The 23,611-nt window shown below is 51.3% G+C and overlaps 2 protein-coding genes across 4 annotated transcripts; one reads left to right on the forward strand and one right to left on the reverse strand.

The window, feature by feature from the left end:
* Nucleotides 1–207: 207 nt before the first annotated feature.
* Nucleotides 208–16,605, forward strand: SIRT3 (sirtuin 3). The gene is made up of 7 exons (XM_065881518.1): nt 208–338; nt 4,919–5,104; nt 5,188–5,420; nt 7,140–7,240; nt 12,983–13,144; nt 14,319–14,528; nt 16,100–16,605. The coding sequence occupies exons 1-7, from the start codon at nt 256–258 to the stop codon at nt 16,127–16,129; spliced, it is 1,005 nt and encodes a 334-aa protein (XP_065737590.1). The 5' UTR covers nt 208–255; the 3' UTR covers nt 16,130–16,605.
* A 1,028-nt stretch (nt 16,606–17,633) lies between these two features.
* On the reverse strand, nt 17,634–23,061 carry RIC8A (RIC8 guanine nucleotide exchange factor A). 3 transcript variants are annotated; one of them, XM_065882157.1, is made up of 10 exons: nt 22,887–23,061; nt 22,547–22,594; nt 21,870–22,460; nt 21,288–21,379; nt 20,677–20,827; nt 19,724–19,819; nt 19,494–19,638; nt 19,274–19,418; nt 18,735–18,854; nt 17,634–18,334 (listed from the first exon to the last, which is right to left on the reverse strand). In XM_065882157.1, the coding sequence occupies exons 1-10, from the start codon at nt 22,968–22,970 to the stop codon at nt 18,214–18,216; spliced, it is 1,593 nt and encodes a 530-aa protein (XP_065738229.1). In that variant the 5' UTR covers nt 22,971–23,061; the 3' UTR covers nt 17,634–18,213. The 3 variants fall into 3 exon arrangements, with proteins under 3 accessions (XP_065738229.1, XP_065738228.1, XP_065738227.1); XM_065882156.1 differs by having other exon boundaries at nt 18,214–18,334; nt 22,547–22,607; nt 22,888–22,970; XM_065882155.1 differs by having other exon boundaries at nt 18,214–18,334; nt 19,494–19,656; nt 22,887–22,970.
* Nucleotides 23,062–23,611: the final 550 nt, after the last annotated feature.

Below are 23,611 nucleotides of genomic sequence, written 5' to 3' on the forward strand. Positions count from 1 at the left end.
GGAGCGGGGCGAGGGTGCACCGAGAGGGGCGGGGCGCGCTGGGGGACGGGGAAAGAGAGCGCGAGGGTGTGGTAAGGACGCGCTGGGGCGGGGCGAGGGTGCACCGAGAGGGGCGGGGCGCGCTGGAGGTGGGGAAAGAGAGCGCGAGGGTGTGATAAGGACTTTCAGGGGAGGGACTTTCGGGGGTGGGGCGCGCTCGGGGGCGGAGCGCGCACGTGACCCCTGGGCACCTGACGCTGCGGGCTCTGGAGGAACATGGCGCTGTGGGTTTGTTCAGTTGTTCCCGCCCTCAGGCTTTGGGGCCTGGGAGGTGCGCGGCCTTGGACCCGCCGGCCTCGGTTTGTTCCGGGTGACTGCGGCGGCGGGGGTGGCGGGCGGGACCCAGGGCGGAGACTGACCCGCTCAGGCGAGCGGGGGAGTCAGGCTTCCCCCTGCGTGGTCGGCGGGACGATCGGAGGACCTGAAAATGGCAAGTCCCTGCTCACGCAGCCCTGAAGGGTGTTCCGGAGACACCCATGGCATTGGTTTCTCGTTTCTTCCCGGGGTATTTTGGGCGTGTATAAGCAACATTACTTGTTTATTCTTGACATCCCGCCCCCATTTTAGTTAGAATCTATTCTGTACCTGTCCTTTTTTACTTAACATGTCTTGGAGTTACTTCCATTCTAAACATAAATGTTTTCTGAGCCTTTTATACTAATCTGTAGAATTCCATTATATGGATGTTTCATACTTTAACGAGTCTCTTGTTGAAATGGGTTCTAATCTTTAGTTATTACAGATAATGCTGTGTTGAATAACCTTGTTTGTACCTCACTTTTTGGATAAGTTTCTGGTAGTGGAACTTACGCGTCTACATTTTATTGCCCCCACATAAAGGTGGTGCAGTTAATACTCCCACCAGCGTATGTTCATACCCCTTCACAGGTTCATACACAATAATTGCACATTTTGAGTTCTTGTCTAGGAACTGAACCTACAAGTGGAAAAATCTTAAGGCCCATAGTTGCTAATCAGAGTAGTTAGGAAACTAACTTAAATGCCCACTAATGGTCAAGTGTTTACGTAAATAATGGTACGTTCATTTAATGCCTTCTTACACAACTACCAAAAATATCGAAGAGTTTCATAAAGAAATACCAAGGAGAAGTCTTTCTTTCATCCAAGAAACTTTTAATTGGACTCATTATCTACCAGACTGTTCTAGATGCTAGGATGGAGCAGGGGTCAGACAAACTGTTGCCTCCATGGAGCTTATTCCAGTTTCAGAATCTGCAGGCAGTTGTGTGGGTGGGGCATGGCTAAAATAGTGCCCCGGGCCACCAGGTGCCGATCAGGAGACCGCCATCATTCAGTAAACCCTGCTCCCGCTCTCCCCACCCCGCTGCCCCCACCAGCAAGCAGAAGGCTGGAGGGTGCCTGCGAGGAGCAGTCCGTTTGCACAGGCTGTCTGCAAGTTGGAAGTTGTGCCTTTTTAGGGCTCTTTTAAGAAATTGCCCTTTGTTGCCCTTTCCCAGGCAGCACCCATGCTTGCCCCTCAGAGCACCCCTACTCCCAGTAACTCTCATTCCATGTAGCATATACTTTAAGTCATTCAGTATGTTCTAGACATTCGGTAAAATTCTGCCGGGTGTTTTTCAGCGACAGACGTTTTACTTATGTAGATGAGAACTACACATCAAGTACCCTGAGTAATACCTTGCACGCAAGTAGGCACTCAACAATGGTAATGACTTCTACAACATGGGTATTTTTTCAACACCAGCAAGCAACTCTCCACTTTTCCACAGACACCGACCGGGTGTCAAATTTAACTGAATTCTGACTCTGTCAGCCTGGAGATAGCACCAGCTTCCACAGGTTAAGGGCTCAGTCCCACAAGACTGACACCACTTCAGCTGCCAGTCCAGGTTCTCCTGTGCTTCTGATGAACTGACTGCAAATCGGAGGTTCCCACGACCCCCTCCTCTGGTTGGATTCACTTGCTAGAGCGGCTCACAGAATTCAGGAAACCAGTTTACTTACTAGATCGCGGGTTTATTATAAGGGATATTAAAGGATATGAATGAACAGCCAGATGGAGAGAGATGTATATAAGGCGAGGTTTGGAAGGGTTCCCAATACAGGAGCTTCTGTCCCTGCGGAGTTTAGGGCCTGACACGTGGAAGCTTTCTGGTTCACCAACCTGGCAGCTCTGTGAACCCCCCTCCTTTTGGGTTTCCATGGAGGCTCCAACCCTCTAATTGTGGTCGGTCCCCCTGGCAACTATATCCCCATCCTTAGGGGATTTCCAATAGTCACCTCATTAACATAAACTCAGTGTAGTTGTAAGAGGCTTGTTATGAATAACAAGACACGCATTTCACCTTCACGGCTCTGAAGTGATTTTAGGAACTGAGGCCAAAAGACCAAATATTGTAACGAAAGACGCTCCCGTTGCTCTTAGGAAATTCAGAGGGTTCAGGGACAGAGACCAAAATATATATTTATTATAAATCACAGTATCACAACTTCCCTCTCACTCCTTTTGCATTTCTCATAATACTTTGCATTTAGGAGGAGCTCAGTAAATGTTTGGGTGCGGACCTTAGGTGAATAGATGTTGTTGATGCTGTGTGCAGGGGGGCATTTAATAGCTGTGGTTGGAACCAGAACCTTCTCTTTCCTTCCTAACCATCTGACTGGTTTTCATTGGAAAACCCTCTTAGGAGATTTCGTTGACTTTTGCACTCAGAAGAGCTGCCTTGACAGGTGATTTTATGCAAGTCTTTGATGCAGCAGAACTTTCTTCAGAGTCTAGGGGCCTCTCTGCGAGAGCCTGGGGAGGAGTGGGGAAGCGTCGTTATCCCTGCTGCATCTATTTCCTGTACTTTCTGCTGGGAGCTTTACAGCTGTGGATTTTTTCAAAAGACTGTAGGAATCGTCTCTGGCTCCCTTGCTTTTAGCTTCGGCAGCCGAGGCTCAGGCTGCTTGAGCGGCTTGGTGAGACAGGCAGTGAGCTAGGGCTCTGCCTCTCCTTTTGGTGCCCTCGGCCCTGCCTTCCCTTGCCACGTTCCTCTTTCTCATTACACGCCTTTCTGAGGTCTGTTCTTTGGAAAACCAGGATGATGCTTTGTGTGTCAGGAGAGGCATCACAGATGGACTGAGTGGCCAGCAAGCCCCTGAGCCGCACTGTCATTTGCCCAGAGTGGGGTGTGAGAGTGCAGGAAGGGAAGGGGTGATGGGCACCCTAAGGGGGGAGGGGGAGCCAGTACCGTCACCTCTCAGAGGAGGCGAAGTGACTTCTCACTGGGTTCAGCAGTGGCTTCACGAAGGAGGTGGCCTTGACTCTGGGAGACTTTGGACATGCTGAGGTGGAAAAAAGTCTTTTCAGGCAAAGGAGCTGGGTGTAGGGTGTATACAAGAACCAGGAAAGGAGGGGTCTGTGAGAGGGAGTAGCGGGGTTGAAGCCATCACTGGGGCGCGGTGTGTCGTGCTAAGATGTTAGGGTGCTCTGGCGGACAGAGGGCGTCTGGGCAGACCTCACCAGCCGTGTGTAAGCAGGTGGGTCTGTGCAGATTTTTCAGGAACAAGAGAAAAACCAAAGACAGAGCAAACAAGGGAGTGAGTTAGGGTCGCACTCCTGGAAGATAAGCTCTGGGTTGTCCTGACTTGTATCTAAAGATGTGCTTTTAGGGTGTGTATTTCTTGCTTGTATCACAAATGAGTAAAATAAATACTCTGTTTCCTGTTTTTATGTCTGTATTCACTTTAGATTTATCGATCATTTGGGGAGGGCTGTCGTTTCAGTTGGTTTGATCTCTTTTCCTGTCAGGGTGGAGGGCGATGTCCTGGAGGCGGGTCACCAGGCCCTTCTCCTGGAGGATGGGTGTGGTAGCTGCCAGCCCTTGGGGTGTGAGGAAGGTGCCCTGTGTGGTGGGGCTGGCTGTCTTGAACTCTGGGCGAGCTGCCAGTGATGCCAGGCGGTGATGAAGTTCTGCAGCTCAGGCAGCTGCCAGATGAGGGCCCCGAGAGCGGATCAGTAAACCCAGAAGGCCTTCAGGCCCGCACTCGTCTCTAGCCTGCGCGCCCCCAGTGGCTGCAGACTTGCTTCAGTGGGACGTTTTTCAGGTGTCGCTCCAGGCTCTGTGCTGTCTGTGTTGCCCTCGTCTCCTTCCTGGTGCTTTCCTGGGTTTGGAGTCACTTATCGAGTCCCGATGCCTCTCCGAAGCCTGTGACTTGTTTATTGTGTGTCTTGCTCTTTTTGTGTGTGGAAGAGCACCTCATACCCCTGACAGTTAAACTTGTTGAGAGCGTCTCAGCTCCTGGTCTCTGGAGTTTTGCGGGGAGACCCCGAGGTCCAGTCTGCCCACTGCCTTGCCTGGGTTCCGCGACTTGTTTGGCTGCCATGCAACATGAGCAGCCTCCTGAGTAGTTGCGGACGTTGAAGTCTCTGCAGCGGTTTGAATCGCTCACTGTTAGGATATGAATGTTTGTTTTTGGAATGGTCTCTTGAACCCACTTATCATCCTGGTAATATTTGGTGTAAAGTCTGAGATGTTTAACTTTCTTTCAATGTCACTGAGTATTTGTCACGTCCCAGGTATGTATGTTAGGGTGTATGGCTCTGCAGAGAGTATCCCCAGAGACCCCACAAAGGGATGCCCTTGGCTCCGGCTTGAGCCTTCAGCACTAGCCTTTGATAACAGGAACTGTGAAATGATACTTTCCTTATTTGCACAGTTGCCATTAACCGGAAATATGTCTTGATTTCTGAGCTTGTATTTTATCCATGGTGAGAAAGGTGGTCGTTTGGGGGGCAGGAGGGAAGTGTGTGGTCATTCTCAGTGGTGGGGTTGGGGAGGGGAGACATGGCTCATTCTTGCTAGCATGAACTGGATTATCATCGGTTACGTGACTGCTCTCCTTTTCCTGTCAGTATTGCAGGTGGAGGAAGGCCCATATCTTTTTCTGCCGGTGCCTCAAGTGTCTCTGGAAGTGGAGGCCACGGTCAGAAGTTTCTCCTGCAGGACATTGCTGAGCTGATTAAAACCAGAGCCTGCCAGAGGGTGGTGGCCATGGTGGGGGCCGGCATCAGCACACCCAGCGGCGTCCCAGACTTCAGGTGCCTGTGCGGTCCCCGTGCTCCTCCCTGGCTGCCTGGGGCTCTCTCCTGAAGGGCTCAGAGCCTCTTGCTTCTCTCTGCAGATCTCCAGGGACCGGATACTACAGCAACCTCCAGCAGTACAAGATCCCCTACCCCGAGGCCATTTTTGAGCTCTCATTTTTCTTTCGCGATCCCACGCCGTTTTTCACTTTTGCCAAGGAGCTGTACCCTGGGAACTATAGGCCTAATGCCACTCACTACTTCCTGCGACTGCTCCATGACAAGGGGCTGCTTCTGCGGCTCTACACACAGAACATCGATGGGCTTGAGAGAGGTGAGACCTCCGTCCTGTCTCACATCTCACTCCTGCAGGGAAGGCTTAGGTGCCTGTTTCTGGGTAGGGCTGAGGCCCAGTGCTTATTCCCCATCCTTGTGACTGATTTTGAGCCAAAAAGTTTTGCCTTTGTCCCCCCCCCCCCCCCCCCCCCCCCGCCCGCCAAAATGTCCTCTGTGTGTTTAAGTATCACTGTTGGGACCTCATTGGTGGACCCATTTCCGGGCTGTGAGTTTGGGATAGAACTAAAGTTGACATTGGGAGCTTCTGATCCGTTGATTTCTTTTCTTTTCTTTTTATATGTATATATTTTAAAATATTATTTATTTATTTGGCTGCATCAGGTCTTAGTTGCGGCACACAGGATCTTTGTTGCGGTGTGTGGGCTTCTCTCTAGTTGTGGCGCACGGGCTCCAGAGCACGTGGCCTCAGTAGTTGCAGTACACAGGCTCTCTAGTCTTGGCACGTGGGCTTAGTTGCCCCGTGGCATGTGGGATATTCGGTCCCCGACCAGGGATCAAACCCATGTCCTCTGCATTGGAAGGCGGATTCTTAACCACTGGACCACAAGTGAAGTCCCCTGATGATTTCTTTTTTAAAGTTTTCATTATGGGATTTTCCGAGCACACAAAAATGAAGAGAAGAATGTAATGAATCCTCATGTCCTCATCACCTCATCATGGCTCGTCCTGTTTAATCTGTGTCCTACCCCCACCTCTCTCTCACCCCCAGCTGTTTTGAAGCAGATCCCTCTCATCATAAATTTAATACATAAATCTAGCAATGGATATCTTTAGAAGATAAAGACTTTTAAAACACAACCATGATATCATTGTCACACAGAAAAATCACTCATAATTCCTTAAGTTCATCAAACTCAGTGTGTGGTGATTTCCTGACTGTCTAGGTGGCGGCCACAACCAGTGATTCATGGGTCATACTGTCATACGGACCCCTGGCCGTGCACCCTAGAGAAGCAGTTGGCGGGGCCTCTTCTTACGTGCAGTGACGCTGACAGGTGCTGACAGGCAACTGTCAGCAAGCCAGCGGCAGCTCAGCCAGGCTGTGGGTGTGTTGTGATTTGAAAAATGGAGTTATCTCGACTCCAGGAAAATGTTTCTTTGCTAGAAGGGCTCTACAGCTTGGAACCACATAGGCAGCAGTGAATACCCCATGGGGACAGTCTCTCTCCTGGAGTTGCAGCAGGGCAGGCCTTGTGGGAAGGCGGGAGTGTGTGGCTGTGAGCTTCGGCGTGTGTACAGTGAGGACAGTGGGAAACCACTGCAGCTAGGACCAAGTCTCTGTACCTACAGTCTTCCAGAGCTCATGGTGATAACAAAAACTTCATGATAAGTTACCTTTTGTCTGTTTTTCTACAGGTTTTTGGAAATGTATTTATAATATTTTCTCACTTTTACTAGGTGTCTGTAGCATAGAAAATGTTTTTCTTAGTATTGGGTGTACTTTTATCTGGACTTAAATGTTTTTTCTACTGTGTTTTCACAGGCTTTGTTTTAACTGTGATTCGGCTCCATGTTGGAGCCTCACCCCTGAGGTTATTCTGATCAGCGGGGTGTCGTTTGTAGGTGACAGAGGCGGGGCCGTCGGGCTTCCACCAAGGGCGGTGACTCCTGAAGGGCCTGCTCAGCCCAGAGGTTACACTAAGGGGCTTCCGCCCAAGCTGGGGGCAGCAGCACTTAGCTTTGGTTTGAATTTCAGCGTCTGGCATCCCTGCCTCAAAGCTCGTTGAAGCTCATGGATCCTTTGCCTCTGCCACCTGCACCGTCTGCCGAAGACCCTTCCCAGGGGAGGACTTTTGGGTGAGTTGTCACACCGACAGTTCTCTCCCTTCTGCCTTTCTCACTGGGAGTAAGCTGGAGAAGCGGTGTTGCATAAGCATTATGTCGGAAGGACAACAGAACAGTAATACTAGGAAAATGTTTTTAATATGTACTTGTAAAAAATTAAGGCAATACAAACAGCAAGGATTTACGGTATAGCATAGGGAACTATACATTCAATAGCTTTAATAACCTATAAGGGAAAAGAATGAAAAAAGAATATGTATACATACATATATATATACATGTATAACCGAACCCCTTTGCTGTACACCTGAAACTAACACAATATTGTAAACCATCTGTACTTCAATTTTTAAAAATGTGCCAGTCCCAACTCCCAGTACCTGTAAATATAAACTTATTGGGCCATAGGATCTTTTCAGATTAAAAAAAAAATAAGGCAATAGAGAAATATATAGGGAGAAATGAATCTGCCTTCATCCAGTTTCTGTAGCCCACTTTTAACAGTTTGGTGTATAATGTTCCAGGCCTTGAAAAAGGGAAGATATGTGTATACAAACACACGCACACTTCTGGCTGCTCCCCACAGTTACGACTTTCCTTCATCAATATAGTTCCCTGTGCTGTACTGTAGGCCCTTGTAGTTTATCCATCCTATATATAATACTTTGCGTTTGCTAATCCCACACTCCCAATCCATCCCTCCCACACCTCCCTACCCCTTGGCAACCACAAGTCTGTCCTCTTTCTCTGTGAGTCTGTTTCTGTTGCGTAGATATGTTCATTTGTGTGGTGTTTTAGATTCCACGTAAAAGTGACATCCTGTGATATTTGTCTTTCTCTTTCTGACTTTGCTTAGTATGATAATCTCTAGGTTCATCCATGTGGCTGCAAATGGCATTATTTCAGTCTTTTAAATGCCTGAGTAATATTCCATTGTATATATCTATATACACCACATCTTCTTTATCCTAGAATGGGTTTTTTTTGTGGTTTTTTTTTTTTTTTTTTGTGGTACGCGGGCCTCTCACTGTTGTGGCCTCTCCCGTTGCGGAGCACAGGCTCCGGACGCGCAGGTTCAGCGGCCGTGGCTCACGGGCCCAGCCGCTCCACGGCATGTGGGATCTTCCCGGACCGGGCCACGAACCCGTGTCCCCTGCATCGGCAGGCGGACTCTCAACCACTGCGCCACCAGGGAAGCCCTGTTTGTAGATTTTTTGATGATGGCCATTCTGACTAGTGTGAGGTGATACCTCCTTGTAGTTTTGATTTGCATTTCTCTCATAATTAGTGATGTTGAGCATCTTTTCACGTGCCTCTTGGCCATCTGTATGTCTTCTTTGGAGAAATGTATATTTAGGTTAGGTCTTCCGCCCATTTTTGGATTGGGTTGTTTGTTTTTTTGATATTGAGTTGCATGAGCTCTTTGTATATTTTGGAGATTAATCCTTTGTCTGTTGATTCGTTTGCAAATATTCTCTTCAATTCTGAGGGTTGTCTTTTCATCTTGTTTATGGTTTCCTTTGCTGTGCAAAAGCTTTTAAGTTTCATTAGGTCCCATTTGTTTATTTTTGTTTTTGTTTCCATTACTCTAGGAGGTGGGTCAAAAAAGATCTTGCTGTGATTTATGTCAAAGAGTGTTCTTCCTATGTTTTCCTCTAAGAGTATTATAGTGTCTGGTCTTACATTTAGGTCTTTAATCCATTTTGAGTTTATTTATTTATTTATTTATTTATTTATTTATATACAGTTGTTGTTTTTTTAATAGTTTTTTTTTTTTTTTAGATGTTGGGGGTAGGAGTTTATTAATTATTTATTTTTGCTGTGTTGGGTCTTCGTTTCTGTGCGAAGACTTTCTCTAGTTGTGGCAAGCGGGGGCCACTCTTCATCACGGTGCGCGGGCCTCTCACTACAGCGGCCTCTCTTGTTGCGGAGCACAGGCTCCAGACATGCAGTCTCAGTAGTTGTGGCTCACGGGCCTAGTTGCTCCGTGGCATATGGGATCCTCCCAGACCAGGGCTCGAACCCGTGTCCCCTGCATTGGCAGGCAGATTCTCAACCACTGCGCCACCATGGAAGCCCCTTGAGTTTATTTTTGTGTATGGTGTTAGGGAGTGTTCTAATTTCATTCTTTTACATGTAGCTGTCCAGTTTTCCCAGCACCACTTATTGAAGAGACTGTCTTTTCTCCGTTGTATGTCCTTGCGGAAGGTGGATTCTTAACCACTGGACCACTGGGGAAGTCCCTAGAATGGGTTTTTTTTTTTTTATAAACTTATTTATTTTTAAATTTATTTTTGGCTGCGTTGGGTCTTTGTTGCTGCACGCGGTCCTTCTCTAGTTGCGGCGAGCGGGGGCCACTCCTCGCTGCGGTGTGTGGGCTTCTCATTGTGACGGGCTCTAGGCACGTGAGCTTCAGTAGTTGTGGCAGGCGGGCTCAGCAGTTGTGGCTCGCGGGCTCCAGAGCACAGGCTCAGTAGTTGTGGCGCACGGGCGTAGCCGCTCCATGGCATGTGGGATCTTCCCGGACCAGGGCTTGAACCCGTGTCCCCTGCACTGGCAGGCGGACTCCTAACCACTGCGCCACCAGGGAAGCCCCTAGAATGGGTTTTTTAAAGTAGAGTAAGATAGAGTGGAAAATCTTAAATAAAGATGAAATTCTGAAATATCAGCGTGGCACAGGATCCTGTCTTTTATTTTTTATTGAGGTGAAATTCACATAACATAAAATTAACCATTTTAAAGTGTACAGTTATTGGTATTTAGTACATTCACTGTGTTGTGCGACCGCCACCTCTATCTAATTCCGAAATATTTTCATCACCCCAAAGGAAAACCCTGTATCCACTAATCAGTCAACCCTATTCCCTTCCTGCCCCCAACCCCTAGCAACCACTGATTTAAAAAAAAATTCTATTGGAGTGTAGTTGATTTACAGTGTTGTGTTAGTTTCAGATGTACAGCAAAGTGATTCAGTTATACATATACATATACTCATTCTTTTTCAGATTCTTTTCCATTAGGTTATTACAGAATATTGAGTAGAGTTCCCTGTGCTATACAGTAGGTCCTTGTTGGTATATAGTAGTGTGTGTATGTTAATCCCAGGCTCCTATTTTATCCCTCCCTACCACGTTTCCCCTTTGGTAACCATAAGTTTGTTTTTGAAATCTGTGAGTCTGTTTCTGTTTTGTAAATAAGTTCATTTGTATCATTTAAAAAAAATTAGATTCCACGTATGAGTGATATCATATATATGTCTTTCTCTGTCTGACTTCCTTCACTTAGTATGGTAATCTCTAGGTCCATCCATGTTGCTGCAAATGGCATTATTTTGTTACTTTTTATGGCTGAGTAATATTCCATTGTGTATATGTACTACATCTTCTTTATCCATTCCTCTGTTGATGGACATTTAGGTTGGCAATCACGGATCTTTTTGTTGTCTCCATAGTTTTGCCCTTTCCAGAATGTCATAGAGTTGGAATCATACAATATGCAGCCTTTTCTCACTGGCTTCTTTCACTTAGCATTATGTACTTAAGGTTCCTCCATGTCTTTTCATGGCCTGATAAGCACTTTTTTTTTTTTTTAGGCTAATATTCCATTTGCTGGATGTAACACAGTTTGTTTATCCATTCACCTACTAAAGGACATCTTGATTGCTTTGGCAATTATGAATAAAGTTGCTATAAACATCCATGTGTAGGTTTTTATGTGGACGTAAGTTCCTCTGGGTAAACACCAAGGAGCGTGATTGCTGAATGCTCTGGTAAGACTGTGTTTAGTTTGTGTCTTCCCAAGGGGCTGCCCCATTTTGCATTCCCAGCAGCAGTGAATGTAAGTTCCTGTTGCTCCACATCCTCATAGGCACTTGGTGTTGTCAGTGTTCTGATTCTGGCTGTTCTTAATAGGTGTGTAGTGGAATATCATTGTTTAATTTGCAATTTCCTAGTGACATATGATGTTGAACTTGTTTCATGTGCTCACTTACCATCTGTATATCTTCTTTGGTGAGGTCTTGGGCTCAGTTTTTAACTGGGTTGCCCATTTTCTTATTGTTCTTTATCAGATGTGTCTTTTGCATATTTTCTCCCCGTCTGTGACTTGTCGTTTCATCCTCTTGACATTGTCTTTCACAGAGGAGAAGTCTTTAATTTTAATGAAGCCTGACTTACCATATTTTTCTTTCATCGATCATCTTCTTCCAGATTGTTTGGCTATTCTGAGTCTTTTGCTTTCCATATCAACTTTAGAATCAGTCTGTTGCTATCTATTCTCTGCATATTTTAAAAAACTTTTCTCTTTGGAGTTTTGCACTTTACTATGGTTTGTCTCCGTATGGATTTCCTTTTGTTTATTATGCTTAAAAATTGTAGAGCTTTCTGAATCTGAGGTTTGATATCTTTCATTTTTGCTGAAAAATCTTCAGTCATGATCCCTTCAGACAGTGACTGCCCCACCATGTCCTGTCCTCTCTGTGTGGACCTTGGGTGAAACACCTCTGAGACTGGTTCACACTGTCCGCAGCCCTTGGCGGCTCTTTTCTACACCCATCCTGCTCCTCTTTGTGCTGCATTCTGAGTTCTTCTCCTGATCTACTTTCCAGTTTATCGATATTCTATTCTGTCATAGAGGATAAAGCCCTTCCACTGAGCTTTAATTTTCGATACTCTACTTTTTATTACTGGAAGTTCTATCTGGTTCTTTTTTAAATCCACAACATTATTTTGTATAGCTTTCTATCTCCAATAGATATTTCAAGCCTGTCTTTTTAAAAATTTACCCATAATATAGTTTCTAATCTGTATCTGCGAATATCTGAAGTCGTTGACCAGCCCATCTCTTTTGTCTGTTGTTTCTGCTGCTCCTTACTGGGTTCCGCCTGCAAAAACAAATCCCATTAGCTGTAAAGGTTTATCTTAGAAGCCGGGTGTCTTTTTCCTTAGTTTCCTCCTCTAATGTCTAGCCCAAGCATGAATCCAGGTGTAGCAGGATATAATAATAGCTTACATCTGCTTCACCTTGGCCTGCAAGGAGAAGTCTGTGGAAAATGTTGTGACTCATAACTCCAGTCAGTGAGTTGAAGCCAACCTGAGCGTCTTCAGGGCTGAGGTGATGATGTCAGGATCACTTCAGCTAAAATCAGGGACAAATTGAGTAATGCCTGTTGTTGGCCAAATGCCTACAGAGTACTTCTGAGGACTATATAATCAGTACAGTTGACCTTTGAACACGGGTTTGAACTGTGTGGGTCCACTCATATGTGGATTCTTTTCAATAAATGTGTACTCCAGGACTACTTGATCCATGGTTGGTTGAACCACAGATACAGAGGAACCATCTGTACAGAGGGTTAACTAACTCTAAGTTCTGCATAGATTTTCATTTGTGCGGAGGGTTGGTGTCCCTGACCCCTGTATCGTTCCAAGGTCAGCTGTGTTTCCTCAGCACCCGCGTACCTCTGATAAGCACCCCAGGTGCAGAGCGTAGCGTTCAATGCGCTGGATGTCGTATGGTGTCCAGGATCTGCTTTCAAATACTGCAAGCTCCCCCAATTCTGGGGTGCTATATGAAACTGGCAGAGTGTCAGTAATTGCTGAAGCTGGGTCCATTATATACAGGGGGCTTCACTGTGCTGCTGTCTCAGCTGTGGAACGTTTGACGGTTTCTGAATAAGAAGCTGTTTTTGCCTTTTCCGTTTAAAGTGTGTTGTGACAGCTTCCTTGGGCCCCCTTTCTCTCTGTGTCACCCCAGGCCGACGTGATGGTGGACACGGTCCCACGCTGCCCGGTCTGCACTGGCGTTGTGAAGCCCGACATCGTATTCTTTGGGGAGATGCTGCCCCACAGGTTCCTGCTGCATCTGGCTGACTTCCCCATGGCAGACCTGCTGCTCATCCTTGGGACCTCTCTGGAGGTTTGTCAGCAGGCCTTGCGGTGCACAGACATGTGGGGAGGAGGCTGGCGGAGCGAGGCAGAGGAGGTGGGATGGTGGGACAGATGCTCTGGGGCCACACCTCTGGAAGACGAGTGGATTCAACATGCGAGGAGGCAGAGGTGTTCCAGGCCTAGAATGAGGAGCAGGGAGGACGCTCAGCGTTGGAGGTATCCAGAGTGCAGGTGGGCACAGTGCGCAAGGGGAAGGGGTGTGGGAGACGTGAGGCGGGAGCAGGTCTCCCAGGTCGTATCACAGAGACCGACCTTGTGTAGAGGCAGTTAAACCAGGGATGTAGCTGGTCATCCTCGGGATCAGAGAGACTTGGGGACAGGGACTGAAGTGAGCAGATGTCCGGGAGGCTGGGCACAGTCAGACTGCGGGGCTATGAGAGACGGCAGAGAGGGAACGGCTGGACTCGGAGCCTGGCGTCACTTTGAGGACCGAAGAGAGAGGTGTCTGTCTCTTCGTGGGGGTCAGGGCCTTTTCTGGGGAGGGGGAATCTGGATCAGGGATGCTGAGTGTCCTGCACACGTGTGTTTGAGGTGCCTGGGAGATGCATCCGGATTTGAAGCTCAGGAGACTTCTAAAGGACGTGATGAGACCCTGAAATGGGCCTGATTGGATGCAGGCACCAAGGGGCAGAGGGGCCAGAAAGACCTGTGCCTGGGGCCCCAGCCAGTCAGAGGCCCAGAGCTGTGTGTTTCTTCAGTGAATCTGCCTGCTGTGTGCCAGGCCCTGTTGCAGTGTGTGTGTCAGGAACCCCTCAGTGGTGGCCCCTCTGTGAGGGGCCGGGCCCTTGCTCTCAGGGAGTGAGACCAGATATATGAGCTGCCATGTCACTGGTGAGTGTGGATGAGGAGGGCAGGTAAGGTGGTATGCATGAACTTTAGCAGGGAGACCCACAGGACCCAGGAGATGTCGGAAGAGAAAGGGGGCGTGGATGAGAGGGAGGCTGGGGTCGGGGAACAAGGGCATCGAGACCCAGCGGTGGGAGTGCTACTGAAGAAATGAAACGGATGCTGGGTTTTCTCCATATCCAAGGTCTCACTGTCAGTCTGTGCTGTCCCTCCGAGGCTGCAGGGGCTGTGGCAGAAAGGTCCCGAGGGCTTGGGAGGGCGGGCAGTGTGCTCCTCACATTTGGGCAATTTTTCAGGTGGAACCTTTCGCCAGCTTGTCTGAGGCCGTGAGGAGCTCGGTGCCCCGATTGCTCATCAACCGGGACTTGGTGGGGTCCTTGGCTAGGCATCCTCGGGGCAGGGATGTGGTCCAGCTGGGGGACGTGGTTCACGGTGTGAAAAGGCTGGTGGAGCTTCTGGGCTGGACGGAGGAGATGCGGGACCTCATCCAGCGGGAAACTGGAAAGGTAGGGACTGCTGAGAGTCACGGGAGGGGCCATCTCTTCTACTCTGGGGTCTGGTCAACCTGGAATGGCGCCCTCTTTGGCTAAAACAGTAACAGTAATAGGTAATGTTGCTGTTAACCCTGTACCAGGCACTGTTTGGCGCCATCTATGTGCTTATGAATCGGGTGCTGTGATTCTTAATACCTCTGTTTAGAGATGAAGAAACTGATGCTTCGTTCCTGCTGAGTGGCAGAGTGGAGATGAGGGTCCAGGCAGACAGGGCTGTCGTTCTGCAGTCGTCACACTTCAGCTGTCTTTGTACCCCAAGCTAAAGGAGCATGCCGGGATAAGATTGATTCTGAAGTTCCCTGAACCTGTGTGGGATGATGCTTCTAGGAGATAATCAGAGTGAGAGGAGTTGACGTGTCATCTGCTGAGCGTAGAAAGTGAGAGCGCCTTGATCTCTCTAGATGTCAAACGTCCCATAAACAAGTGAAGTTACAGAAGATGCAGTTTCCCATGAGAATCAGTTAGCATGTGTAGCCTTGACGTGAGGGGTTATTTTCTACAGGGGGCAGCATTAAGCATTTTAAGTCCAGTTGTCTCAAAGAGGATTATTTATGATTACAGCCAGGTATAACACTGCTGAAAGTGGACTTCACTAGAATGCTGTAAGTTATGTTCTTGCTATCTTGGGAAACCTCTCACCCTTTGGCTGTGGCTGCTTCAGGACTCAGGGCCATGAGTCAGCCCTTTCCTCTCACCTCCACTGGCAAAAGCCCCCAGCCTCTGGCTACAGCCTGATTTCTTACCAATTTGAACCAAAGCAAGAAGAATATGAGGCTTTTTAAAGATATAAGACTTTGCAGTTATATTGTTTTCATGATATTAGACATCATTGCCTTTCAATCCAGAGTTTGGCTCTTAGGGATAAGATGTAGGACAGTGCCATTTCTCATCTCATTATATGGAGGAAATAAAGACCGTCAAATGTTAAAGTCACATTGCTGGGTCGCTTAATGGAAGCAGAGTCCGGCTAATACGGATGCTTACACTTTACACCTCGAGAGGAACCGTAGCAGATGCCTTGCTCACAGGGGAGTAGAGATCTTGGTCAGATCCGCCTGGCAGCTTACACAGGAGCCTTGGGTGGCTGACTTCCTACTTCCATATAACAGCAAGACAAAGTCAAGTAGCCTCTATAGACGTTTAGAATTATAGTCCTATAGGATTTGACCTGTGCTGTTTTCTAGTTCCACAGAAATTTGTGTAAAGTTACGATTTTAGGGGTTTACTTATTTTAAAAGAGTTGCTGTCCAAGAATAAACACTAAGGGATGAGCTGAAGTCTAAGATGGATTACTTTTCCAAACAGTGAACGTACTTGAGTACATCTTGACTGGTTACTTAAGCGAAGCCCTCCACTTAGCCACCCAGTTTTGCCCAGCCCTGCTGGCATCGTCTTAACTTGGTTGAACAGCAGCATTTGCAGACAGAAAAGCTTCCGTTTTAGGAAATAATTCAATTCCAGGCCCTGAGATGTGCCCAGGTATGTTTTCAGATAACCAGTTTCCTCTCTCCTTTGTGCTCCAGCTTGATGGTTGGGACAAATTAGGAGAGTGAGGGCTGCTCCTCACGCCAGAAATGGCTACACGGGAGTCACTGCCCACTTCTGACGAGCCCTCTGCCTGAAGAACAGCTCGGGCACGCTTACAAATTTTGGCTGAACCAGAACATGCGACCTGAGGCTGCTCCTGGAGTGTCTTCCCAGGTCATGAGTCTGTGCACTCGGGGCCACCCCAGCCACAGATGTGCAGGAGCTGCCTGGCCCGACTTTTTGCTGAAGCTCTTAATGCCACAAGCGTTCTTCTGATGGTCAACCTCTTGGACTCAGACAACCTGGAACCCCAGACTGGACTCCATCTGAAGGGCAGGTTTAGCATCTGTCCACTTGGGTCGAGTGGCCCCAGTCACACCCCAAGTGTGGGCCTGGGTCCCAGGTAATGCACTAGGGTTTTCTAGCGCTGTGGCCTCTTTAGTAGGTTTATTTTTAGAGATTGTCCTTCATTTCTGGCATGAAGTAAACTGTAATAGAGAAACTGGGCATCCCTTCATTTTTGTCTCCTAAAAGGGAAGATGAACGTGGAAAGGGGAGCTTGGGGGTGTGTGGGTGTCTCTCCTGTACTGAAACAACCTGAGGACTGAGAACATTTGTCCCTGATTCATCTCGGAGATGGGCATAGTGCCCTCTTCCAGCTCAAGTCCATGGTACCTTCAGAGCACCCAGCACCCCTCATGAAGGTCATCCCATCCTGTTCACTCGACCCCGATGCCTTTCACATCAACCTCCAGAAACTCATCTGTTCCAGACCATTCCAGCAGCTTCCTGTCTCCCTGTCTCTACTCTCCTCCATCAGGCCTTCTTCCAGTAATGCTGCTAGAATTAACCTCTAAGACAGAAGGCAGTACTCATTTGGAAACCTCGCCTGGCTCCCTGACCTGTGCTCAGGCCACACTGCTGTTTGGGCAGAACATACTGTGGTCTCCCTGCTTCTGTACAGGCCTCTTCTGGGGTTGCCCCAACCCTGCCCCCAGTGCTCTCTCCTTCCTGGCATCTTGTCTTCCCCACTGGGCCCCTGGGCTGGAGCAGATCTCACCGACAGACTCCTCAGGAGACCTGGTGGCCTCACTCTTCAAGAACAAGACACGCGGGCTTCCCTGGTGGCAAAGTGGTTGAGAGTTCACCTGCCGATGCAGGGGACACGGGTTCGTGCCCCGGTCCGGGAAGGTCCCACATGCCGCGGAGAGGCTGGGCCCGTGAGCCATGGCCGCTGAGCCTGTGCGTCCGGAGCCTGTGCTCCGCAACGGGAGAGGCCGCAACAGTGAGGGGCCTGCGTACCGCAAAAAAAAAAAAAAAAAAGAACAAGACACGCATACGCACCTGGGGAAAGTGCTGAATTGTAAGAAAAACATGATTCTATTCCTGCTTAACGTGCCTTTACTTGGTATCTTGCACGTATATTCACACACAAACATCCCTGCCTGGAACTCTTTATTCCAGAATAATGTTTCTGTGAAGCTCTGTGGTACATGACAGAAATCTAGACTTATGGTTTCAGGAGAGACATTTTCCTTCATGTATTTATGGTTGAAACCAGTGGGAAGGATCGAGACCCAACTGTCACAACCAGAGAACATGGGCACTGAGCCAGGACCGAGAATGCAAAAGGCTACCAGCCGTGCACTCAGTGGGGACAAAAACAGCAGATCATACCTTGTGTGTTTCTGGCATTAGCATATAAAGTTCCAGCAGGTTCTTTCCCCTGTGAAATGTGGTGCTTGCCCAACACCAGCTCTGGGCCTGCATGCCAGCTGTGGATGTGCTGTGTCTCAGCCCACACTCAGCCCCCCGCTCCCCAAACCCATGTACATTTCTGCCTTCAGTTAAGCCCTGCCCTCAGGCACACATAAAAGAAACCACTTCACTTGCGGAAAGCAAGACTGAGTTCCCAGAGTTCGTAGGACAAGACCCTCGCAGCCCTAAAGAGAAGAAAATGGACCAAAGGCAAATCACGAATAGAAGTGTGGGAGTAAAGAGAAAAGGGTCTCCGAGTTGGAGGGAGGGATGTGGCTTCCCCAGCTCCTGGCCCCCAGGACTCCTCTGGAAGCAGCACCAGTTCTGAAGGGCAGTAGAAGAGCAGCTGTTCTCAGTCAGGGTCCGAGTCAGGGTCCGAGGAGAGCTGTCCCTCCATGGTCTCGCACATGGCATCCTGCAGGGATGTGAGCTGACCCCGGGGACTCATCCCCATGGGCTGGATGACTCTGTGCCTGTGGGGAAAAGGCGTGGTAGGGATGGGCAGGGGTCCTGCTCACCCCTGGCTGTGACCTTCTGTTCCACCAAGCTGCTCCTGTTTACTGGGGAAGCCTGGGTGGGAACTGTTTCAGTTAGGCCTAAATCCTAACTGCTACCTAAGCTCTGAGACCTTAGGCAGTGTCTTAATTTCTCTGGGCCTCAGTTTTCATCAACTGTAAAGACAGACCTAATACTGATCTCAGCCCTAACCCCTGGCTAGAGAATTTCCTCCGAGACAGGTGATTTCAAACATTAGAAACGCAGCCCTGCCAGAACCTAAGCCCCACTGTGATCCCACATCCTGCGGCTCGCAAGACAGGACGTGGGTCCTTCTCCTTTGTCCCAGCGCTGGGCCCCTCCTGCCAGGGCACGTACCTGGAGAGCTTGTCAAACATGTTCACCAGCTTCATGGCCTCATGCTCTTTCTGCTCCTCTGTCATGCCCTCCGTGGGGTTGGGAGGCTTTTCCTCCACCCTTCCAGTCACTGGGTTTATGCTGTTTCACAAGAGAGGGAGCATGGGGAACGCATCAGTGACTTTGCAGGACAAAAGAAGGCTGTGTGGGGTGCGTGGAGTTCCTTATCTTCCTGCTTGGGCTCGCAATGGCAAGAAACTCATTTTCCTGGGTGCGGGGAAGGCGAGGCGACTGCAGAAGAGCCCTCCCTCCTGGAGCAGCAGGTAACCAGCTCCTGCTGTCGGGACCACCTGGTCCCCGGCACTGCTCGGCCCCCTTCAGCCGGTGTTCTCAACAAAACACCCTGATGTCAGGATACGTGTCACTTGGGAACAGCAGCCTGATTCTGTAAGGTTTTACCTGCTGGTCACCCTGTCCTGCCCACCCTACGGGCCCAAATGGGTGTGGGAATAGGAATGGGGGCCGAGTGAGGGCAGCCCGAGGATGTGGGGGGCACACACCTGGCCTTGGCTTCCTTGTACTCGTCTGTGTCCGTGTCCTCGTCCTCCGAGTACTGGCCCTCAGGCCGGCCCCCTGCCATGAGGCCCCTAGCAGCCAGGAGGCCGGCAGCATTCCCGTAGCCTGTGTACTTGATGAATCGGGGCACTGAAGGGCAGGGCAGAGGTCAGTGTGCAAACGTGGCTGGGGAGGGGCAGGCGAGGGGCCGGCCCCCCGACTCACCGCTCTCAGAGCACAGGACAAACAGGAACTCGGCTGCCACCCTCTTCACGTCCGTGTCCAGGTGCGTCATGAGGCGAACCAGCTTGTTCCGCAACAGCTCCCCCACCTCGGGCCGGGTCCTCACGTCCCGCAGCGGGGGCAGCACCTGGGGATGTAGTTGTCCCTGAGCCCAGGCCTGGAACGACCAGGATCTCTGACCAGGGCCTGACCGCAGCCCCTCTGCCCCGTACCTGGGCCTTCAGGAACTTCCTGGCGGGGCGGTGCATGCGGGCACACTCCGTCAGCACGCTCAGCACGGGAGCCACACTCTCCTTCAGCCTGTGCGTCTGCAGAGGAGCCTCTGTCACTGGACTGCGCCCATCTGACTCGAGGCCAGGGGAGCTAGGCACATACACCAGATGGTCCGGGCAGGAGGTGTTCGGGACGAGGCCCCGCCACAGGGGCCCCAGCTGAGGGGCTCAGAGAGGGCAGTGGGTGTCTGTGTGAGCTTCGAAAAGGACAGGCGTGGACCCTAACTCAGGGCCATTCGCATGCCCTGCAACTTGAGGCAAATCACTCAACTGCTTTGAGTCTCACTTCCCTCCCTCTACACCAGAATGGTGGGGAAAACAGAGTGTCCCAAGCTGTTAGCACACCGCCAGAACACAAACCAGCTCCCAGGGCACGCAGGCAACATGGATTCCCCGGGGCCCTACAGAATCTCTTTGGCTTGCGTGATACGTCTGCGAACGCCAGCGTGGCTGGTTAGAGCACTGGCTGGCCAATGCCCTGGGGTGCAGCCACAGGAATCAGGGAGCCTCTGGCTTGAAGGCCCTGCGGGTCCCCTTAGGGACGCCAAGGCACAGCCGATGCTCGTCACCAAGGGCTGCTTGTGCTCAGTGACACTTGGAGTTTAGGGTCACAAGCAGGGACTACGGGTGGGCGGGCTTCTCAGGGCCACTCAAAGACCCACAAGGAGATCTAAGAAAATGAGTCCTTTGCTAGACTCTGAAAACTTGTTTCCGTATACTTCTCAGGGAGGAGGATCCAGCCTCCTGCGTGGCCGGACCGTGGAGGAGCTGGAGCGTCACCTGAATCACGCTGGGGGGCTGATCTCCACCTCCCAGCGTGGACTACAAAAACGCAGCGACCACAGCTGCTCGGGAAAGCCTGGACCAGAGCCACAGCAGCTCCCCCTGCCCACCTGGTGCAGACGCTTCTCCAGGAAGCTGAGGAGAACACGAATCACATCCATGTTCACTCCCAGGAACTCCAAAGAGCCTTCGTGGGGTTCCAGGGTGAGAAGAACGTCCAGACATTTGAGGGGCAAGTTCCCCAGGAGGTTCACTGTGTGGCTGGGGACAGATGAAAGGGGCATTTGGTAAATCCAATCCCCGAGCCCAGGTACAACGCTTGCCACCACCTGCTGGGGCCATGATATGAACCAGCGTTGGGGGCCTGAGCAACAGCACGAGGTACCAGAGCTGAGGGGAACACTCCCTGCGAACGGCTGACCTACTGCACATCTGGGTCGAAGCAACGCAGTCAAAAATCAGAACCTGCCTGTGCGTAGGTCAGCAACAATGGACGTGAATAAGCGCGCTGCCTTACAGATACCATACTGTCCGTGACACTACCCAAAGTCCACTGGCACGTTCCTGTCCCCGGACTCACAGCTCTTGTCCTAGCTGTGTACTGTAAATGCTGGAGCTCCCCGGAAATACACTGACGTCCGTCTCACCCAAGTGAAAGAAGACTCTAGACCTAGGGAGACCTGCGAGCACAACGCCCCCCCACGACAGGCACCACCCTCACCCGTGGAACTCCTCTGTGCGGTCTCCAGCAGCAGCAACCATCACACAGTGCCGCAGAAGGATCCCCAGGTGCCGGTAAAGGGCAGTGTCTTCCTGACCAAAGAGAAAAATATTCTTGTGAGAGAGAGCCCCACTCGCCCCCATCGCTGCCAGCTGAGATTCTACCGTCTGGCCCACTGCAAGCCCACGCGCGCTAATTACACACCTCTATTGTACACCTGGATGCTGTCCTCTCCCACGCGACCTGAAGAGCACCCTCCTGACTAAGAACGTTGACGGATCCCTTTGGACCTGCTCTGCACTTTAGGCCCGTGCTCACAGAGGCGTGGTGATGAGTCTCTCACAGCCTCCCCCCACCAAACAGCCCTCCTGCCGAGCTGCAAGAGCCAGTTATGCTCTCCACCGCCCTGAGAAAACTTCCTTGAGGGCCCTGTCCCGGATGGGCATCTCCCTGCCTTCTCTTGACGGGCTCAGAGTTCCTCCTGGCCTGACGTGGAGAAATCTGAAGGTACCTGGCAAAGCAGCACGTCCAAGAAACGTCCAAGTTGTTATACCCCACCCACAGGCTAAGATCAGCCCTCACCTCGTCCACTTCTCTCTTGATGGAGTCGAAGGTGATGTTGAAGAGCACTTTGAGGATCTCCATGGCTCGCTCAGTCTCCTGGGGAGGCAGGAGCTCAGGGGGCCTCTCTCCAGGGGTCATTCCCAGCGTCAGCTCCAGCGCTTTGGTCAGCAGGTGCACTCCCTGCAGCTCCTGAAACAGCTGCTGGCGCACATCGGCGCGAAGTGCCGTTAGCAAGAAGAGGAGGCGCAAGTCAAAGAACTGGACGTCGTGCGGGAAGCTGCTCTGGCGGTACAGCCCCACTCGCTCTGCGAGCCTCACCACTAGACCCGCCTCTGCCGCCAGCACCTGTGCCACGGGGCTGCTTAACACGAGGTTGCACAGGCACTTAAGGGACTCAAGCACAACATCCATGTCCAGGGGTTCGGGGACCGAGCCCTGGGAGGCGGAGATGCCAGCATAGCAGGCAAGTGCCTGCAGGCTCCGGCGGCTGGTGAATGAGTCCAGGCAGCTGCGGTCCCTAGACAAGATGCGGATGCTCTGCAGCCAGATGATGCGGCGGGAAGGTGGCAGGCCCTGCTCCAGGACCGAGACCAGCAGCTCCGCCAGTCTCTGTGGGCAGGGAGAAGAGCGGTTCCACCAGGCTCCCCTACCTGGGCCACCCGTCCCTGCCCCTCTACCCTTCGTTGAGCACCCACCTTCCTGTCCTCCTGTTGGGCAGCATCAAACGTGAAACTCTGGCAGTTCTGCAAAGAGACCCAGAGGCTCAGAAGGCGCAGGCCCACCGCGGCAGAACCCGGGCTCCGTGGATAGGGACCTGAGGCCGCAGGCACCGCTCGGAACAGATGGCGCCCCAGCCCCACACACCAGCCCCCACAGCAACTCCTCAGAGACGTGGCGCTCCTCCCTGCCGCGCTCCCTTCCACCCTCAGCCCCTCGCCACGCTCACCACTCACGCCCCCGCCGCCGGCCACGCGTGCGGACCCCACCCGGCCCCACCTCCTCCCTAAACGTCCCGCGTCCACAACTCCCGCTCACCTCCCGGTTGTATGCGCGAAGAGCCTCCATAACTACGTCCTCCTCCCCCGTCTCCACGGCATCCGCAACCGCCCGGGGCTCCATGGCGGGCCCGGGACCCGGCGCCGGGAAAGCGGGAAGCACCTCGCTTCACGGTTCCCGGCCTCCGTCTGCCCGCCCCGCCCAGGCTTGGCGCACTGGGGTGGCCACGACCAGGCTTGCGCGGCACCGCGGGGCGGGGCCTGGGAGGCGCGCGGGGGAGACCGGGATGAGGCGTGCGCGACGCCGAGGGGCGGGGCCTGGGAGGCGCGCGGGGGAGGCCGGGACGAGGCGTGCGCGGCGCCGCGGGGCGGGGCCTGGGGGGCGCGCGGAGAAGGCCGGGACAGGGTGTGCGCGGCGTAGTCTGGGCTGCGCGCGCCTTAAAGTGGCGAGCCCTGGAACAGCCCCCCCTCTAGGACCCAAAGGCTTTGCCGCCAAGTGAACTTGGGCTTCAAGATCCGACTCGGTGATCGTCCGACCTCTGGGCCCGAATCGCCCCTGAACCGAGCGGCGAGCCTCGCTTCTTGGGCCGGAATTCCCTGTAGGAGAGGACCTCAGCCCCCCACCCTTCCATCACACGAACACCAACACTCCTCTTGATGCACAGAACGAATGAGATGTCCAGGAGAAAGCCGAGGTGGAAAGGATTTTGCAACCCCGGGACCACTTGGTTTCTAACCAGGCGTTTGAGTGCCTACTGCATGCGA

This window comes from Phocoena phocoena, chromosome 8 (assembly GCF_963924675.1).
Source record: "Phocoena phocoena chromosome 8, mPhoPho1.1, whole genome shotgun sequence".
NCBI classification, from domain to species: Eukaryota; Metazoa; Chordata; class Mammalia; order Artiodactyla; family Phocoenidae; genus Phocoena; species Phocoena phocoena.

Coding starts and splice junctions, on each gene's coding strand:
- SIRT3 (XM_065881518.1), top strand. CDS start 256: ATGGCGCTGTGGGTTTGTTCAGTTGTTCCCGCCCTCAGGCTTTGGGGC. Junction 339..4,918: donor CCTTGGACCCGCCGGCCTCG/GTTTGTTCCGGG, acceptor TTTTCCTGTCAG/TATTGCAGGTGGAGGAAGGC. Junction 5,421..7,139: donor CATCGATGGGCTTGAGAGAG/GTGAGACCTCCG, acceptor TTTGAATTTCAG/CGTCTGGCATCCCTGCCTCA.
- RIC8A (XM_065882155.1), bottom strand. CDS start 22,970: ATGGAGCCCCGGGCGGTTGCGGATGCCGTGGAGACGGGGGAGGAGGAC. Junction 18,855..19,273: donor TACAAGGAAGCCAAGGCCAG/GTGTGTGCCCCC, acceptor CTTGTGAAACAG/CATAAACCCAGTGACTGGAA. Junction 18,335..18,734: donor ATGTTTGACAAGCTCTCCAG/GTACGTGCCCTG, acceptor TTTTCCCCACAG/GCACAGAGTCATCCAGCCCA.